General features: G+C 31.0%; 2 protein-coding genes across 3 annotated transcripts; one reads left to right on the top strand and one right to left on the bottom strand.

The window, feature by feature from the left end:
- Positions 1-186: 186 nt before the first annotated feature.
- On the bottom strand, positions 187-3247 carry LOC105639105 (SAGA-associated factor-like protein). Of its 2 annotated transcripts, XM_012223062.3 has the most exons (5): positions 3086-3246; positions 2908-3002; positions 1180-1491; positions 731-930; positions 187-589 (listed from the first exon to the last, which is right to left on the bottom strand). In XM_012223062.3, exons 2-4 carry the CDS (start codon positions 2947-2949, stop codon positions 748-750), a joined length of 537 nt encoding a protein of 178 aa, XP_012078452.1. In that variant the 5' UTR covers positions 2950-3002; positions 3086-3246; the 3' UTR covers positions 187-589; positions 731-747. The 2 variants fall into 2 exon arrangements, with proteins under 2 accessions (XP_012078452.1, XP_012078444.1); XM_012223054.4 differs by having other exon boundaries at positions 2908-3247.
- Positions 3248-7205: 3958 nt separating this feature from the next.
- LOC105639095 (BAG family molecular chaperone regulator 4) lies at positions 7206-9699 on the top strand. The gene is made up of 4 exons (XM_012223043.4): positions 7206-7616; positions 7911-8167; positions 8275-8421; positions 9269-9699. Exons 1-4 carry the CDS (start codon positions 7421-7423, stop codon positions 9464-9466), a joined length of 798 nt encoding a protein of 265 aa, XP_012078433.1. The 5' UTR covers positions 7206-7420; the 3' UTR covers positions 9467-9699.
- The last annotated feature ends 11449 nt before the right edge of the window (positions 9700-21148 follow it).

The raw sequence follows: 21148 nt of genomic DNA, 5'->3' as shown, positions 1-21148 counted from the left end.
ACAGTAAAAATTGAAACAACTTACATATCCTGGTGATATACAACTTATTTTTGTTTCTTCTTTTCTATTTCTGAAATTTCTTATGCTGCAAGCAAATTCATTTTCTAATATTTGCCAATTCCAATTTGTTTTTAGAGCATAACTCCACATTGTCACATCAAAAGGAAAAGGGAAATTGCAAGTTAATTTACCAATATAAACTCCAGGTAATTTAAAATTTTACTACTCAAAATCTTGTTAGGTTTTTCCAGTCAAATTTGACTCTTTAAAATAGCACCATCACAGTATTTCCAATGCAACCTTTACAACAGAACCTAAGATCAGATGAACTTAGGAGCAGCATAGCTTGTGGTAAGAGTAAATGAATGGCAAATTTACTGAAAGGAAATGATGCCAAGTGAATTACAAGAAAAAGACAAGTAACTAGCAGGTGATTGATGCTGGGCCGATTTTGCTCCCGATGAACAATTCATGCGTGAGATTTTTGTTGGTGCACTTCATTGCTAAGCTTGTAAAACTTGGAATCTGTGGAATGTAATCTTTGCCAACCCTTCTACAAAGCTTCAGATCTCATAAACAGGCATGAATGCTGCAAGCAAATAGGAGATCCACATGAGAAATAAGATGCAAAATCTGCAGTTGAAAGAAACTTGGGCTATGATTCTTCAGTTTGATTTGCCTGTCAGCAACCCCTTTCTAGGGTTTGCTTCAGTATGACTTGTCAGCCTACCTGCGTAAAATTGTGTCTCATGGCTCCTCCAAAGTGCCATTTGAATACTCTTCACCTGCAAGACCAGGCGTTCCATTTGGTAACCGGTTTGTGCTGGATGAATTTGAATAAGGAGAGTATGTGGAAACAGGGCTTCCTCGCGAGTACCGGTTCTGTGCAGATGTGCTACTTCTGGTTGTTTTGAGACGAGCCTTCCTACCCTAGAGCGGAATCCAAAAGCACATTGATGATGTAACACATAATGTCACAAAAAATAACATGAGCATAAAATAGGGGGGCTTCACACAAAATGGAAATTGAAGAATTATGCCAAGCATAATATCCAATCAAATAATAACCAACTACTAGTGCCAGCCCATATCATGGTCCTTGACCAAAAAACAAATCTATCATGAGAAAGAGTTGGGAATATACCCTAATACTAGCACATTTAAGAATTAGAGGATCACCTTTCCCATGCACTTTTCTAAATGAGGAGCAAACCTTCCAGCCACGATGGATCGCCCGCAATTCATGCAATCGAAAACTTCATTTGCAACAGCCGGATGGGTTTGTCCAAAAATGTCGACAACATACTTGCCATTTGTTTCACCACTAATACTAGGATCAGCTACCCTAACACGGGCTTGTGTTGACAGCCTCAATTCTTCTTCCTCTTCCTCTAAGTTGCGATCAAGTCCCAACTTTGCTATTCGGTGACACTCAGAGGCCACATCAACAATTATGGAATCGAGGAGGTCCCCAAAAAAATGGGACGAAAGCTGTATAAAGAAAAAATCATCTATTATATATTATATATGTAAATAGTAAAATACATCTCAATACAAATGAACATGCAAGTCAGAGGATATTTGAAAAAGGCCAAAGGAGCTGCTTATCTTAGTTACATAAATTTCACTTAGACTAACCATCAAATTTATCCCAATCTCTGCGACTTTTTGAATTTATATCCTATGCAGTTTTTATTTAATTTCCACTTGAATTCCCAAAATTAGTATCAACTGTACCACAGACACTTAATGGTCAGACAAAATAGCTCTCTGACTCCTCAGAGGCATACATGTTGCATTAAAAAGAACAAAATAAATGGGTCTCAAACATTAACGAAACTAATGGTCGATTACTTTGGGTTAAGTTGCTCTATCTTTCTATCTTTCCCAGCAAAAACAAAACTTAATTCCTATGCAGATAACTAGATTGACGATGAATAGCTAGATTGACGATGAATGTTATAGATGAAATTAGAAGAGAGAATATTAGCCAAGAATAGCTGGAGCAACTGCTACACAACAGAAGAAACTAATAAATTTCAGCAGCTGAACGGTATTGCTACAGTAAAAAACCACCATAAGAATTTTTGCTATGAAAACTTCACACACTCGCATCACCAGAAGCAAGAAGTTAGATACACAAAATGATACATATATTTAGCTATATGACACATGTATTTAGCTAAGGAGCTAAAACCATTATGTCAAACCCAGAATCTTCAAAATCCATGCATCACACATCCAACTCACTTCAACTCTTTCACCTCCTTCATATCTTTCCAACTCCATACAATCACACCAAAACAACATCAAAAATGCAAGAATTCAAATATATCACCCAATGCTAGAAGCACAAACACCCAACAATGCCTTCTTTAATATTTCTCATTGTCATTTAGAGTTTTTGAAGCAGTGAATTCAAACCATCAATACGTAATCCAATAAAAAATCCCTCGCAGAGGACTTATTATTTTCTCTTTGCCTAAACTTGGATCAAGATGTGAGAGGAAAATAACACAGGAATGATGGAGAACTCCAAATTTAGAAGCAACTAGAGGTTACAGAGGCAGAGAAAGTGATATTGAGATCACTATGGAAAGGAGGTTGAAACTGTTGATTAGAATTGCAAAAAGTCTCAAATTTTGGAGTAAATTAATATATTGATTAGGCCATTTCATTTCCATTAGAACAAATCAATCCATGGCAAGGAATAAACAACAATCAAAGCTAAGATTGTTTTATTTTGTTCTTCCCATCTGTTTCTCTAAATTGTTCACAAGTGAGATAATTAACAAGATCCCTTTTACTTTAAATGGGAATCAAAACGATAGCAAAACACACAAATTCGTATATTTCATGAAAGCTGGTGAAAGTGAAATTCGACAAAATTAGAAAATTAAAATATACCTGACTATGGGGAGAAACGTTATCCTCGTTTGGCGCTGACATGAATCCGTTTATAGAATTCTGAGAAGATAACGAAAGGGGCCTAATGGGATTTTCTGAGAGGAGATGCAAAATCCAAACAAACCGAGAGTTAAAGATCATATAAAGTATCAAACATCAAATTTAAATTACAATTAACTTAGAGATCGAAGCGTTGATTTGCCAAAGACTGCGTGCGAACTGATTGCCCTTTCTCCACTTCTGGCATCGATTCCGGTTTTGCCCCAGTTTAGTACAGAAAGTAAACACCAAATCACTCCTCAAATCCGCGTACAGCAGAAGGGAGAAGGAGAAAAGAAATTCGTATAATTACTATTTTGTCTTTATATTTTTATCATAATTAATTATTTATCTTTATTTTTAAAAAATAAATGATGTTATTCTTAATATGATTTATCCAACTAATTCATGGCTAAGAAAAATACTTCTAGGTCCTAATAATTTCGTGGGCCGTGCATTTTTTAATTGGCCCAATAAATTGATTTCTAAGACAGAATAAATGAGTTATATATGGTCATATATAAGATTCTACCAATGTTGTCATGGAATTGTAAAAAAAAAAAAAAAATGCCATTTTACTAATAAATCTTGTGTTTGAAATCACCTATGTAATGAGGCTATGTTTGGTTAGATAGATATAATGTAATGAGGCTATGTTTGGTTAGATAGATATAATGTAATGTAATAAAAAATGTGATGCAATGAGAAAACCATATTGTAATAAAATGTAATTGACAATCTGTTGCTATGTTTGGACATGTAATTGAAAAAATTTATAAAATATAATCATTATTCTACTTTTGTATTTATTTATAGATATATAATGTAGGTAATACATCATCGCCATCAATAAATTGTATTATCATCACAGCTACCACTCCACCAGTACTTGTAAAAGAATTAAAAGAGATGTGTAAAATGTATAGAAATATTTCATAGGAGAAAAAAAATACCTCCCTGAATTATAATCATATTTACACATGCCTCATTCAACATTTTGGAACTAACACACGCCTTCCTAAATTAATAGTCATTACACAAATAACTCCCACCATCCAAAATCAGCCTACTTTTCTGTTAGTCTACCTCATAAATTAAGGTCAAAGGAAAGAGAGAGAAAAAAAAAGACAATTCTACCCTTATAGAATTTGCTAATTGAACCGGTTCAAATTGAAACCATAAAAAATTATTGAAAACCAAAATTAAGAAATCTCCATTTTCCTACACCTTTGCCAGCTCCAAACACCACTGCCACCCCCATTCTTGCTCCTACACCTTTGCCAGCTCCTACTCCTGCCGTAACTCCCAAATCCACCTCCAATACCTCTGCAATTTGCTCTCCCGCCCCTTCACCAGCGTTTACTCCTCATGGCACCATCGGCACCATCACCACCGTCATCACTGTACCACCGGCGCCACGGCTTAAACACCATGGCTATTGCTAACAACTCAACAACATAATTGAAGCCCTAACTGGTGCCGGAGACTTCAACATTTGGGCCAACATCCTTTCGGTGGCAGATCCCTCGAGGCTCTGTAACATTCCTTCCCAGTCCACCATTAACCTGAATCGAGCCGAGGCGCTACAATCTGATTGAACTTATGTCCTGTCATGTTGATATCATCCTGCATGCTAAATATGAATACAAAACACTTTCAATTAAACTCCAAGTTTCCACCATCTCCAAATAATCATCATAACACAATAACACTATATAAATCTTCTTCTTAGCTTCCTTTTTCTTCTACCTTTGAGCTCACCTCTCCTATACATCAGAACTCTTATGAATAATCTAAAATATCACTAAATTAGAGGTTGAATAAAATAGAGCTTCAAGAAATTTTACTAGGTTGAATAAAATAGAGCTTCAAGAAATTTTACTTACTTGGATAAAATAGAGATTGAATTTAATGCTTGAATAACATTTAAAATTGATGAAGATCAAGATGAAGAAGGTGGAGAAAGAAGGTGAGTAAAGGAGATGAAGAAGATAAAGATAAAAATGGAAAAGTGAAATGAAAGTCTCGGGTAGACTCCAAAATATCATTGATTGTATGTGAAAAATTAGCAAATGGTACCTCAATTGTCAATAGGTTATAACTTAATACCTACACTTGATCTTTTAGTGCAAGTAAGTCCTAATCCTTATACTTTGATTTTTTTGCTTCATTTAAGTAAGTCCACTTCTTTTCATTATTTCAGTTACATCTCATTCTACCCCACTCTGGAATCCAATGGCTCGAACTGGGTTTTGGGTCAGCTCGACTCGACTCTATGCAACGACTCGATTCAGTAGAATGTCACAGGTAACTTACTATTTCAGACACAGAAAAATGGGGCGTTACAGGCTCCCTATCTTCGCCACTCTCTTTATTCCCGCAGATGATTCTTATTCACTTATCGCCACCACTATCACTATTGACCCTTACATATTCCCTTACCATATTGTGCCTCAGCGTCTCTCCTTCGCCGATCTTGGTTAATTCAAGCTTTATTCTTGCCTTCCAACGTTTCTTGCCGGTGAATCCATACTCTTAACTCATAGTTCCATTTTCAACTATACTATTAATGGCTCGCTTGTTTCTCATCCTGATCTCTACACCAATGGAAACATTGTCGGTCATGGAATCGCCATTGAGCTGGATTACTCTGTTCATGGCAATGCTTACAGTAAAATTCCATAGCCAGAAGTGTTGTCACGGCCATCACAAGCAATGTTTATGCTGGAAGATGACTTGATTGACGATCATCGATCAGAGACAAATTTGGTGATCGGAAAGGTTGAAAAAAAAAAATGGATTCTTAGTTTCTATGGAGGATTGAAGGAGAGAGATGGAGGAATAGAAGAAATGAATTGTTAAGAAAATTATGTATATTATAAAAGTTAGTATGGTGATTTTATTTGCCATTCGATGGAAATTTGAGTAATTTTGGATGGAAGGATGTGTTTAAGTAACGGAAATAAAAATTAGGGATACTAAAGTCAATTCCAAAACATTGAAGGAGGAATGTGTAAATATGACTATTATTTAGGGAGACTTTTTTTCCCCTATTTCTTAAGAGGCAGAAATCCACATCCTATAGTAATTGTGAAATCACTAATATTTAATCAATGAGTACGAAAAATACAAAATTCACATCCTAGCAACGACTGAGAGCATCTCCAATGCAACTATAGATTGTAATTGATGTGTCTTAATAAATAGAAGTTATAGATGGTGATGTAGTTGAATATGTATTTGTAAATATTAAATTTTAAAAATGGCTCTCCAATGCATCCTAATTATATTAGAATTTTCTAATAATATATATTTTATTTATCAGAATTATATATAATTAAAATTAAATTTGTAACTACATACATTAAACCAAAAACATATTCTCCACCTTACTTGTTTTGTTACTATATTGTCAGGCCATGGTTACCTAATTTGAATCTTTTGTTTTCCTAAGATGTCTGAATCTTGAAAAACAAATATGAAAAGTATTGATTTTATAAGCTAGAATAACAAATAACAAATAGGAGATGAGATAGCCTTAAAGGAATATTATCTTGTTAAAATTAATTCGTATAGTAGGTAATCCTAAAAAATTTTTAGGAACAAACATGATATGCAATAAAGGTAAGCCCTTCACAGGGATTAGGGAAGAAGGAGAACTTGAGAGCTGGTTTCACATTAATTTGTAAGGTTAATTCTAGAGCTATTTGATTACGAATACTGAACACATAACAATAATCAAATTAAAACAAAAGATAAAAAAAGAATTAAAATGAAAAATAAAAAAGGTTACCTTGATCGCGGCTCCTTCACTGATCCAATTGTTAGGGCTTTTCGTCTGCACTCTATTTTGCACTTGCCACCTCCAATGTTGGTAATTGGTTAGATAGACAACCAATCACGACTCCATATTTTTTCGCGAATAAAAAAGAAAACTTAAAAGAAAAATAAATAAAAGAATAAATAGGAAAAAAAAAGAACAAATAGAACAGACTTTATAAAAATAGAAAGTGTAATTGCACCATGTGTCTTTTGTTTTGATGCATCAGATTTAAAGACTAAAATAGTAATATGATAAACCCATAACATTAGCCCCAAACACAAAAATAAAGAAAATTTCAAAATTTCTAACAAAATAAAAATAATATGTTGAATAAAGGAAGAGTTGGAAATTTCACTTTGCTTCGGCTTATATATAAATATAATAATATAATATAATATACCAAAGTTTGATTATAATAATGTATAGCCTACCAACCTCTGTACTCGAAAATCAGTTGAGGGGTCTCTGTCCCAACTCTGAAAAGCCACTTTGCTTGCTTACTGTCCACCTTGTTTTCCCTTCAAGTTTCGTTTCCACCTGTTGCTCCACTCTCTCGACCATCCTCACCTTTTTCAATTTCTTTTTTTTTTTTTTGAAAAAAAAGATTCCTTTCAATCCCTAATTTATGCATCTACTGTCCATTTCTTTACCATGAAAAAATCAGTCCCTAAACGTTCAGAAAATAGCAGTTTCAGCTTTAGGAAAATAGACTGGGAGGTTAGGCCTGGTGGCATGCTTGTTCAGAAGAGAGAGGTTGGGGATGACCCTTTTGGGCCTATGATCAAGATCAAGGTTTCTCACTATTCCTATCACTACGAAATCACTGTCCCTGCTCAATCCACTTTTGGTAATTGAAGATTTTCTATGCAATTATGCTCTATTTTATGCATTTTAGATGAAAATGCCATATGTCATTTTATCGTTCTTCGGATTTTACTTGGCTTTTGATTTTGTTCAGAAGGGTAATAGATACCCAATTGTGTTCTAATGCATTTCGGAAGGAATCGGGTCATGTGCAATGGATTAGCTAATCATGATTGTTTCTGTTGTTTCTTAGACACAATTAGAATTTTTATTGAGTTATGGAAATTTCAATTTATTATTTGTGATTTTTCAATTGCTGTTTTTGTTGCAATGGAAGGGGATTTGAAAAAGGTTCTTGTCCAAGAAACTGGTTTAGAGTCCAAGGAGCAAAGATTGTTATTTAGAGGGAAGGAAAAGGAGGACAATGAATGTTTGCACATGGTAGGTGTAAAAGACATGTCAAAGGTGATACTACTTGAGGACCCTGCTTGCAAAGAGAGGAAGCTTGAGGAGATGAAAAGAAATCAAGGAATGTTAAAAGCCTATGAAGAAGTTGCCAAAGTAAGAGCAGAGGTTGATAAGCTCTCACAGAAGGTTAACAACTACCTTTTGAGATGCAATTGAAATATTTCATTGTCATAATCAAGAAACTTATCAGTTGTCAATCTGTTTATGGCTTTTTGGGTTTAATTTGATTTCAGGTTCTCACTTTGGAGAAAATTATTCACAATGGTTCCCAAGTTGCAGATAAGGAATTTGTTGTCTTAACAGAGTTGCTTATGGTAGAGTTACTTAAATTGGATGCAATTCAGGCTGATGGAGAAGCAAAAAAGCAGAGGCGGATTGAGGTTATTGACCATTATTCCTCTACTATCTCAATTATTTCTTTAATTTGTAGTTTTCTTAGATTATCTAACATTAACTCATTCTAAAGGAGACTTATTCCTGGTTTACTATTTATAACTTTCAACATAGCAGTGAGAGATCCTTACTCTTCTTATGCCTAAAAGGACAAAAGTGAGGTTCCCCACTTTGTGAAAAAGTACAATAATGCTGGTAAATGAAATGAAATGATTGAAATCCCCATATAGGTGTAATATGGAGCCCATAGTAGGTCTGATTAAAGGTATTCGTTCAAATATATCATCGCTATTGTGTAATTCTTATTGGAGCATTACTAGAATTGCTTTTTCCTTGGCCAACAACAAAACAATAAGGTAAAAACAAGATTGGTTGCTTTCAGAGTAGTTGACATGTCTTTGAATGTGGAAAGTAAGATTGAGTAAATCTTCTTGCAGAAGTATCCTTGGTAAAAGTTGCAAGTCCATCCTCAGAAGCCCAGCAAATGGTTCTGTCAATCATTATTATTGAAGTCTTTTTATTTTTCCCAGTAAAAATATATTTATATTCTTGTTTGTACCATGATAATTATATTCTTGTTTGTACCATGTGCATTATTAGATTTACTGGAAGTATATGCACGTTGTAGATAAGCATTTTTCATTTTATAAACCAGCGCAGGGCTGTTGTTTATTATCACTATTATTTGAATTTGCATTTTTACCTGTCATGAGCCGCTCCTTTGCTTTGGATTTGCATTTCGCAACAGAATTGGCTCACATTTCTAAAAACTTAAGAAATCTTTATGTTGGTGAAATTGCCATGATATGCCAAAATCTTCATTTTCTTTCACAGGTTCATCGTGTCCAGAGCTTTGTGGACACTCTTGACAATCTAAAGGTTAGAAATTCTATCCCCTTGACAAGTTGTAGCAATGCAGTTTCTGTAACAACCAGATGGGAGACATTTGAGTCTGGAGTTGGAAGCCTGAACGCCCCAGTTCCAATACAATCTGCCACAAAAATAACTCAGGACTGGGAGTTGTTTGACTAGACAAGTGGGCTTGAGTCTACACTGGTTGCCTGTAAAAATTACAATGGAATATGTTTAATGCAATACGACTCGGAAAAACGCATAGTTTTTGCCGTTTTGATCCTTACAAACTGTTTTTATATATAATTAGAGGGATAAGTATTGCTTTAAAGTTTAAACTACTCTATGTTTTCTGTAAATAGATATTTGTAAGGGCTAAGTTGCATCTCTTTTTGATTGCATGTTTCATGCTACACCATGACATTATTATTATTATATATTATTAATTAATATATCACCAATACTCATATAGATAAGAGAGAACTTAGTACCGAGCTAATAGAATTTGTTGATATTTTAATAAATCAAAAGAATAACAAAATTAAAATTAAAAGAAGCGGTATTACATTTTTCTCTTAAAGATGATCTCGACGAAAAGATAATATTAATAATATATTAGATATTATAAACAATACTAAGATCTTATATACAACTTATTATTGTAGCTAATAGAGTTTGTTGATCTTGTTAATATTTAGTTGGTTGCACTCCTGTGGAGATTTTCTTCATTTACAATGACTAAACACTAAACATCTTGCTCAACGGACGTAAGTCGTTTGCACTGATATCAATTTGTTGTTCAATATAGTAAAGGTTAACTATTTTATTAATCTTAATTTTTATATAAATTATTAAATAACATTTAATGCAAAATATTATATTAACTCAATTGATATTTTTTCAATTTTGTACCAAACATTGCATTATGCATGGAATAAATTGGAGAATGAAATTCTTCTTCATATTAGCATAGTAAGGAGGGAGAATATGAATAAGAATGGAATAGAAATAAAAATTTCTTGGGGGGTTTTTCGAATAGACAAGGAATAAAAATTTTTCGAAAAAAAAAAAATATATATATATATATATATATATTCCATATTGCATATTAAATCACTCATTTCCATTTCCATTCTCGTTCTAATTTCATTTCATTTCTTATTCCATTTGCATTTCGTATTTCAAAAATAATCTAATAGATTTATATACAATCTTCTAAAGATGCATTAGTCTTTTTCAATTTGCATTTGGTCTTCAATTAAACTAGTATAAACTAAATATGTCAAAAAAATTTTATTAGATATAAAATGTACAAAATTAATCCAATTCGATTTAGTTCAATTTAATTTTAACTATTTTTATTAAATTTGAACTTGTTTTTTTTATATTTAATAAAACCCAAATTGAATTTTAAAATATTTTGATTTTCTTTTCTTCTAAAATCAAAATAAAACTAATAATATAAAATGTCAAATTAAATTAGACTGAATCGGCTCATTTCAATTTAGTAGTTAAATTTTTCTGAAATCAATTTGTGTTTTCACTGTTATGAGAATGGAACTGTTTGCCACCATTACCAATACGTTGTTGATATTATCTTATTTATTTTATTTAAATAATAATTAAATTAGCGGCAACTTAACAAATGTCAGATTTTTAAACTTCAAGTTTGAAAAAATGTTAAAAACTTTAAAAATTAAAATAACGTCAATTTTAGTTAAAAATAAAAAAAGAAATTTCAAAGTAATGAATCTATATTACAGCGGAACTTAATTAATTAACGCATTGAACATAACTGAAACTATATAAAAAAATATATATGTAAAACAAAAAAAAAATCTATAATTTCAAGCAACAAACATTGAAAAGTTAAGTTTTCAATTGATCAATAAATATGGTATCTATACATATAAACCGTAAACATATACATACAAATTAACATATTGAATCAAATCAAGTAATTAGGTAGCATCAATCTAAACAGAATCAAAAACGAAATAAAAAATGAAAGAGTATAAGTATCCATCAAAACAGAACCATTATAAACTTCGATTAGAATTTAAAATCAAAACATTAATTTCTAATCATTTGCCATTGCTACAAACAAAATCCCCGATCTAACTCTAAATCTCTTAAACTATCGAAACTGTAGAGAGTGCTGATTTGTCTCTTCAAAGCATAAATAATATTTATAGCCGTGATAGTTTTCTGACAAGGTGTTTTCATATAGATTAAGCTGTTAGTACGTTTTACTCATTCACGCCTAGCGAGTTGCCAGATTGCAGGCTTAGTGAAAAAACAGAAATGAAATCGTAGAAGATCAGCAAAAGAAGAGAAAGAATAAGAGAAACGGCAGAGGCGGTTGGCATGGTGGTGAAGAGGCAGAGAAAACAAGAACATATTCGATAGGTAGAGGAGAAAAGAAAATTAATCAAAAGAAGGAAAATTGATCTATATTAAAAGGTAATTAGGCAAATTCATATTAAAATTGACATTATTTTAATAATTTTGGTCAAACTGATATTTTTTAAATTAAAATTTAAAAATCTGAAATATACTATAGTTTCCCTTTTTTTTTTTTATTTGAGCAAATTGAGAAAGAAGAAGGGAGAATAGGCCACCACCAACAAAAATATAGAGTTCTCGATATATATCTGTCTGATTGTATCATCCAGCCTTTGTGGCCTAATAAAGTTGCCCATATGTGTTTCTCAGCCCAAAAACACAAGTTTTATAATTTTTTTTAAAAAATTTATAATTGTCAATACTGTAATAATATATTTTTTAATCTTAAATCTATGGATTCCCCAAAAAAAAAAAAAAAAAAAACTCTCTCCCTCTTAAATTTATGAACTTTTTGACTAAGTCAATACACTATTTTTATTAACTATAGAATTCGGTGTACAGCATTTTTATTCAAGTTTTAGAGTTTAAAAGAGCGGATTATAAAACGATACCTACTTTATTGTTTGATGAATGTTCTGATAGCTATTAACACAATTAATAACTATTAAAATAATTAATTTTACCAAACAGATTTTTTATATTTTATTAATACAAATATTTTAAAGGCATATAATACAACTTTTACAAACTAATAGTATTGGAGCTATACAAATTATTTTAATTGAAAAATGTTAACCAATCGATAAATTAATAATCTATTATATTTCTGATTTAAATAATGCGTATTTAACGAATTAAAAATTAATTGCATATCACAAATGATTATGAGATAATCTATTAAACAGACATTTAAATTCGTGTATAACGTACTAAGTACAATGAATTGGACTCATCACTCATGTATATACTAAGTGGTTTGTCCTTTGATAGTGGACATACGTATGTATATAAGTTTATCATTGTACTTATGTACAAATCTATTATTGTACTCATGTCCGATAGAAATAAATTGACATGTAATGTATATAAATTTATTATTGTATTTATGTACAATAAAAATAATTGTACACATATATAAATTGATTATTGTACTTATGTACATTTAATATAAAGGATAATGTTAATTTTTGTGTATATAATTGTCGTTTTTTTTCTACTTTGGTGTTTGAACGGAAAATTGTGATAATGGAGTATCCAAACTTATATATATATATATATTTTAATTTGGTGTCTTCTGATATCATGGACAACTTGAATATCTAACGGGACTAATGGGACCTATATATGCCTATGTATCCACTTACGTTGACGGACATTTTTCTATGTAGGTTGCCGGCGTAGCAAACTTAATAAAATGACCCATTTACCCATTTTGTTAACCCCAAATACCTTTTCCCCAAAAAATCTAACCTAAATCACAATTCAAAGAGCAAAACCTCCCTTTCTTCCTCTAAGTCCTTGTTTGTGCTCTCCAATTCATTAATTTTGTCACGTTGTCAGCCTGCATGAAAAAATGTTAGTCCACGTAAGCAAACACAAAGGTGTCTGCAGGTCTCAATTAGTCCTATTAGATATTTTGGTTGTTCATGTCATTATGAGATACCAAATTGGAAAAAAAAAATGTAAATTTGGACACTTAATTGTCATAATTTTTCATTCAAGCACCAAAATAGAAAAAAAAATGATAAGTACAAACACTAAAATTAACATTATCTCTAAATGTAATTTGTAACACATATAGATTTACGCTTGAACTTTCAAAAAATAACCTACATCATCCCCAACTTTGCGGAAGACTTATTATACACCTCAAGTTAATTTTTTTATTAGTTATGCACCTCTCCACACTGGCAGAGCGGAGCGTGGATAGTCGCCCAAAGGAGCATTAATCAAATTTATGAAGGCTAACATGGAAAAATCTTGTCCAACTTGGCTCTTAGTGAAAATTTTCCCTTCCATTTTTCAACAACTTTCCTTATTCTTTTCTACCTAAATTAGGGTTTTACTTATAGAAAGCAGCTTGCGATCCTTTTCTCCCTCTTTGTATCAATAACTCGAGTGCAAGAAAAAAATGTTTCGCTCTATATTCTAACTCCAACAACTGTAAAATTACATCAATGAGAAATAACTAGCTTCTTTAACGGAAGACAAGCTTCTCCAATCAAACATAAGAATTCATTGGAGACATCAAGCTCACATAAAGTTTTACCATAGTCAAATGATTCTTGAAAAAATGAATCTATATAAGGAATTCCAAGATTATCCAAAGAAATAGAACACAAATTACCACAATTGCGCATAATGAAACTATTACCATTCTGGTTAAGAAATCACAACTTCTCTAAATAAAGTGCAATTCACTGATAAAGACTAAAGAGATTTATCAATTATGAAATATCACTAGAAAGGTCAATCTTACATAACCTATTGACCTTCATCGCCAATTCAAAAAATTCCTTCATCTATTAACCCCAGAAAAAGATCTCAAAGCTAAAGATCCATTTCGATTAAAACGAGAATAATATTGAGGAAAATTGATATCAAGGACTTCAAGCAATGGAAAAGAATTCTCAATTGTGAATAGATCACTATCTTATGACCAACTGTTTGAACAATTCAATTTTCTCATCAGCAATCCCAATTCTCTCAGATTTAGAGATCTAACCCAGATTTAGAAATTTGATAAAGAAGGAAATTGAGATTACCCTTGAATTCACGAATTTCAATTTCCTTCAATTCTAGAATCTATTGGGAAGACATGAAAGGAAAGAAATTACTTGAGAAGAGATTATTAAGATATGGCGGAGCTAATCAGTGATTTGAGGGGAATCAGGTGGAGACTAAAGAGAGGGATTCGAAATAATGATGATGATCAAGTTAATTCGACCCATCCTAGATTGACAAAATCTGCACGGTTTTATCCCGCAGGTGAAATGAAAATTTTTCAAGAGGTCATGCACCTTTAAGCGAGCATGCTTAACCCCAGAGCTCTTCCAACTCTTCAACCATTTCACCAAAAGGCACATTTAATGATTAGTTTCTAGTGTCTCGCATTTCATTGCCCTGGCTAGCCATACCATCCTAGAAGGCTGCCAGGAGCTTTGCTTTACCCGCATTCCACATTCAGGCTGCTTTAGTCTAGTCGGGATGTCATAGAGCTCACCAGTTTTCGCCTGGTTCGTCCTCAAACTACACATCTACTAGAGGGGTTTGACTTTGATTTCATCTTTTGAATTGAGAGATGGAATTAGAAGAGAGAAAGAGAAGAATAGAAAATTGGGAGGCAGAGAGATAGCAATTGGAGAGTAGCCAAAGGAAAGCAAATGTGAGTGTGTATGTGGGGGCATGGACCCATTTTTCACCAAGTTAACCTAATCAGCGTTAGTGTAATTCATGCGCGTCTGCTATTATGGAGAGATGAAAAACTGATGCAAAAAAAATAACTTGAGGTGCATAATTGGATCTCCGCAAAGCCGAGAGTGTCGTAGGGTTAATCTTTGAAAGTTAAGGTGCAATGACCAAAAATAATTTGATAGTCCCCACTTACACTCTTGGCTCACAAGTATTTTATTTAATTGTCCGCTCATATTGGCGATTCGAGCTACATATTGCTTTTATATATTATGAGTGTAATGATATTATATTAGACTTTAGATAGTATTCAGATAAAATTCTCTTAGAAGGGACAACTCTAAATTTTTCAATTTCTGATTTTATATATAAAGTTCACTTGAAAATATACACAAGAGAGAAAAATATTATTAAGTCCCATAATTCGGTGAAATTAACCACTGAAAATGAATGTTTAATATTTTCATTTTTTGTGAAAAATATTATTTTCTACACGTGAGATATGTTTTTCTTTTTTAACATGGATGTTTGAATTATCTATTGAAACTTTAAAACATTGGTTTAATTGGTAAATTAATTCAAATTAGTAAAGATAAAAGTTTTTTCTTTATAAATTTGGTTTCTCACGGTTGGAGAATACTTCATCCCTAATTATTTTTAAACACAGTAATTCAACTTGGAAAATTAGCAAATTTTTTCTTTTAAGAATCAGCTAAAATAAAAAAACATCAATGGGATGAATCCTCAATCCAAATTGTTTCTTTTAAAACATAAAAAGAAAAAATTTAACAACCTCATGAAGAACTTTAACTCCTGAACCCAAAACCTTTAAAATTATCTTAAAAAAATTAGGAATATACTATACAATAGAAATTAGTAATTAGCAGAAGGTGCCATCATTAAACTCCTAACCACAGAATTAGGTATTAGGAAATAGATTTTTCAAATTGGTGAAATTTGAAATGCAATGTTTTCAAAACATTAATTTTTAATTAAGAGTAAAATGGTTAAATTAGAAATATATAATAATTGGCACGTGAAATTACTGGAGAAAGTGAAGAGTGTGACATACAAAATGTACCACAAACAAAATGATACATAAGTAATTCTCACAAAATGATGATCTCCTGTTTCAGACAGTATACTTGTTTTTGAACAGTAATGACAATGGCTAGGCCTAGGCCTGCCCTTTCTTTGTTTCTATCTTTTCAACTTGCTGCTACTCTCATCATTATTCGACCCTTTCCCAGTGTCGTATTCTGAGGGTAAGCATCCACTTTGTGCCTGATTTTACCAAAAAAAGAAACAATCACTTTAGGATTTTTATAATTTTTTTAAAGAAAAAATAAAACAACACTGTTAAGGGTGTATTCAATAAAACTACCCGTTCAAACGATCAAACAAGATGATTTGAACTCAAGACCTCTCAATCTTCACAGAAAGGTCTGTTTGACAAAATTAACTATTTGAATATCTTTTATGATCAAATAAGATAACTTAAATTCAAAACCTCTTATTCTTCACATCAGTGAGAAGACCGATCCGACTACACCTGATTGACAAGCTTTATACAATCTAATAGTGTTAACAACTATGAACCAAAAATGTTAATATTGGATACGATTATAGGGTATATATTATTTTTACAATTTTTCCATTTTATTTTATCATGCAAAATAATTTTAGTTTAGCATCATATTTACTATTATGATTTTATATTTATAACTTATTAGAATATCTCATATTGATTGAAAGATAAAAATATATAAAATAGATAATTCTAGTCATTTTGATAATAATTACACATCACAATCCCAAGGATTATGGGTGTGTTTGGATATCATAGCATTAGGGAATTATCTTTCTAATTAATCTATGAAATTAATAGACATGATTATCTGATTTTCACCTATCAAATGGCCAAGAGATTTATTGATCTTGCTTCTTGTCCTTGGACAGCAGCAATCAATAAAAATAATAAAACTCAATTTGCCCTCTAAATTTAGAGACAACATACCATTTGCTTATATTCCGTTTGCTGCAGTTGTTTATTTTTAATTTTTTATTTATTAGAAACACGAAGCAGTTTTTAATTTTTTATTATTTATTTTTTAAAAACTATTTGTTTTAATTTTTTTTTTTTTTTTTGGTTCTTGATGTGAAAAATTCTTCCAATTAACAAATTTCTCCCTTATTAAGCCATTAAAGATTTTAGTTAATAATAAAAAATTTAAAAGTCCAAAAGTTTAGATAAAATAATTAAAAATATTTTACAATTTAATTTTAAAATTTCAAAGTTACAGTAACTATTGATTATTATGTTGAATAAAAACATAATATCCAAATATTATAATAAATAAATAATAATAAATGACATTAAATTTATATAGATAATAATAAATATAAAAGTAATACTAAATAAAGAAGAGACGGAAAAAAAAGCTGTTTCAATAGAGAAAAAAATATATGCTTGTATATTTTAGATAAATAAATGACATTAGATTTATATAGATAGAAATAATAATAATAATAATAATAATAGCAACAATAGTAGCAACAATTTTATGAGGATAAATCTTATAAAAAAATGAAAAAATGAACAATGTAGAATTAAAAACAGAAAATGCAATTACGTGAACCACCATTTGTGGTCTCATAAAATTTATTTTTTGTTTTAAAAACAGTTTTTTCATAAAATTTATTTTTTGTTTGAAAACAGTTTTCTCAAAAACAAAGAAAAAAATTAAACAAGCCTAAACAAACAAGTTTTATTTATTTTTTAAGGAAGAAAAATGAAAAATAAGAAATTTAATCGAAAACAGAAATTTATTCAAAAATTAACTTTTTATACAATTTGCCTCTTGAATTTGCACTAAAAAAACAATGCTCAGTTTGTTTTACATAGTTTTAACTAATAAAAATTAATTAAAAAATTTAAAATTAGAAAATAAAAATTAATGAAAATATAATAATAATTGTAAATATTTGCAATATTTGATTTAAAAATAATTTAATAAATATTTGGTTTAAAAAATTATAGAATTGGAGAAAGATTTGATTATATTGAAATATTTGGTTAGAAAAGTATCGATTTTTTTTTTGTTTGACTATTCTATTTAATCATATTTGATTTAGATCAAATAATTTATTTTGTGGGACAAAAATTGGGCGTTTTGTAAATTATATAAAAAGTTAATTTTTGGATAAATTGTATGTTGTGTCTGAATTCAGGAGGCAAATTGACGCTTATTCCATCGACAAAATGAAAGCATGTACCCCTACGAACTTGATAGGCTCCATTAAATGCTTGTAGGTATTAGTTTGAAGTACTATAAAGGATAATATAAATTTGGTGTGCCAACTGATCAAAAATTTTTATTTTGGCGTCTTAATAGAAAACATTTGCAATGAGGTGTTTAAGCCGTTAAAAAAATTTCAACCAAGTGTCTTTAGCTTAAGTGACTAGCTAAAATTACAAATAAGACGTGAGGTGTTGTGTCCTGAAGGAAAGTATGCTGACATAGAAAAATTTATTGAGATGTCAACCAATGATTTGTCAAATTAGTCTCAAATGCTCTCTCTCTCACACTCTAACCACCATTGTTGTCGCTTCATCTCTCATCCAAACCCTAAAACACTTTTATCAAAAAGCCATGGGAGATCTGATCCTGTTCGAGTAAAATCCTATTCCTCTTTTCTCTTTCTTTATCCAAATCTCAAATATGCCTTCTCCTTCTACGTTTTAAAGTATTAACCTGCCTTATAAACGCTGAAATCCTAAGATGTTGATTGTTCAGGATAAGCGGGGTAATGGCTTCGAAATAACAATTTTACGGCTTTTGCTCTCCCTTTTAGAATGACTTTTGTTATTATTGTTTCCTAGGTTTATATGAAGTTTCAATTTTTGTTATAATATAAATAGATTATATTGGCTTTCCAAAGTTCTTAGTTGTATTTTTTTGTCGGCAAAGTTTGAATTTTTATATATAGTTAGAATTTTATTGTCATTTTTCCATGTTCTTTTTCTATTTGCTTGAGACTAAACTATTTGGATTTTTATACTAATTTTCTGTTTTATTGAAAATTTATTCTTAGTAATTATTTATTTAGTCAAAGTTCTGATTTTTTGATGAGTAATTTGAATTGAAAGACAATAAGGTATATTTTATGATTGGTTGGTGAGAAATTGTTGCATTGGAGAAGCCAAGTCTATTAAATGCAATTAGTTCTAAATCTTAAATTTTTAGACCAGACTATATCAAGATTAAGAAATGAGTTTTTGAATTAAGAAGGTACTAATTTTGTTGATGATGATGGATAAGGTTGGAAGTATTTTGACAAAGGGTTAAACATAATTAATGATAAAGAAGAGTACTGATGTATTCGGGGGTGATAGTCTGACAGTGGCTGTGGTATCTTAGACATGGGACCAACATAGGTCATGGACTATTATTGTTCAACAAACTGAAAAAACAAAGCATGAGATAGCAATAATAATAATAAACATAAATTTTCGATTGATGGCTGCAGAAAGAAAACAATTTTGGGTTTTTGTTTCCTTTGGTTTTTAGCTTTAAACATGAAAATTGTTGTTTTTTTTCAATTTTTGTTCAAACGAGTAAAAAGACAAGGAAAAATAGAGATGAATTTTTTGTTGGGATGGTTTTAACACGTGAATTTGACGTGGCATTACCACTTAAAGCCTAATCAGCACATTTTAAAATATCAAGTAAGCTCCATGTTTTTTATTTATAATTTCAGCTTATTAGTGGAGAATATCATACTTATTGAAAGATTTTAATGTGGTTCAAACACTTAAAAAATTGAGACAAAATTTATAATTAACCCAAGTATAAATAACACAATTATTAGCTTGCTAGGACGTCGCATGAGTTTTAGAATGATATATAACATCAAATAAATAGTTTTATTGTTTAAGTGGGATTTTACTTTTTTTTTTTTTTAAATCATCCGGTGTTCTAAGACCATTGACCTGACTAATCTGAATTCGCACCGAACAGGTCCATAAAGTAGGATAAAGTGCTATCTTTGAAAACAAGCAAATAGTTGTATATAAGAGGCTCACATATCTACTTGATAAAAAGAAAAAATAGTAAATAAAGAAAAATAAAAAGTTACATACTTTATATATATATATAAGAGGGTCACCATTTCTTCTTTCTCTTTTACTAATTTAAGTTGTAGCACAAGAAAGATAATAAAACAAAAATTAAAAATCTCTCACTTCTATATGGTTGTAAATGAGCCGAGCTGATTCAAGCTCTAGTGAGCTCGAGTTCGGCTCGTTTAAAAATAGTGAAGTTTTTGCTCGACTCGTTAACTATAAATAAGTTGAGCTCAAGTATGAATTTATTACAACAAACCAATGTCATTTTAATGTAAATTTAATTAATTTTGACTCATTGAACTACCTCGCAAGCTATAATGCGTAAAGCTCAAGCTATGCTTATTTGTTAACTGGCTGGATTTAACCAAAATGACTGATTAATCGAATTTAACAAAATTTATTAGTGAAATCTTTTTATTATCCGCCTAATAAAATGCTGTAATTTTTGGCGTAGGCTAATTTGAGTAATTTGGAGCCAAACATAGGGATAAGAGTTGTATTGCAATATATATATATATATATAATGCTGACCCTAAGACTAGATTGATTTCAACAAAAGTACTACACAAAATGTCACATGACATATATATATATATATATATATAGATACAGCTATTATCCTACATTATAGCGGGGGGACATGGGATCGGTGACGGGTGAAGGCTTTATCGGGTACCGACTGCAATTTTAGCTGCAGAATGATATTGACTTTTCTTTGCTGGTTTGTATCTCTTTTATGGGGGTATGGTTCTATCTTTAGTCTAAAGAAACGCTAAAGCTTTCTCGTGCTAATTACTGTGCCACTGACTTCGTTTCACTGATAGATTTTAAATTAAATTTGTTCCATCTCTTGGCTTTCACTTCTTTGGTTTGGTTCTTTTCAGATCTCTTCCAGGGCTTAAAAAAACCATGCCTAGCACACGTGGTGGCATGGACATGTCCTGTCCACATCTTGTTTTAACATTTTCTGCTCTGTA

Source organism: Jatropha curcas, chromosome 9 (genome assembly GCF_041381405.1).
Source record: "Jatropha curcas cultivar XTBG-Jc1 chromosome 9, XTBG_Jcur_1.0, whole genome shotgun sequence".
NCBI classification, from domain to species: domain Eukaryota; kingdom Viridiplantae; phylum Streptophyta; class Magnoliopsida; order Malpighiales; family Euphorbiaceae; genus Jatropha; species Jatropha curcas.
The sequence above is the reverse complement of the archived record's forward strand: the minus strand, read 5'-3'. Positions and strand labels throughout refer to the sequence as shown.

Excerpts from the sequence above, each read along its gene's own strand:
- LOC105639105 (XM_012223054.4), bottom strand. The coding sequence starts at position 3,048 with ATGATCTTTAACTCTCGGTTTGTTTGGATTTTGCATCTCCTCTCAGAA. Across the intron at positions 1,492-2,907 it reads ACGTTTCTCCCCATAGTCAG|CTTTCGTCCCATTTTTTTGG; the intron begins GTATATTTTAAT and ends TTCTTTATACAG. Across the intron at positions 931-1,179 it reads TAGAAAAGTGCATGGGAAAG|GGTAGGAAGGCTCGTCTCAA; the intron begins GTGATCCTCTAA and ends ATTCCGCTCTAG.
- LOC105639095 (XM_012223043.4), top strand. The coding sequence starts at position 7,421 with ATGAAAAAATCAGTCCCTAAACGTTCAGAAAATAGCAGTTTCAGCTTT. Across the intron at positions 8,168-8,274 it reads TTGATAAGCTCTCACAGAAG|GTTCTCACTTTGGAGAAAAT; the intron begins GTTAACAACTAC and ends ATTTGATTTCAG. Across the intron at positions 8,422-9,268 it reads AAAAGCAGAGGCGGATTGAG|GTTCATCGTGTCCAGAGCTT; the intron begins GTTATTGACCAT and ends TTTCTTTCACAG.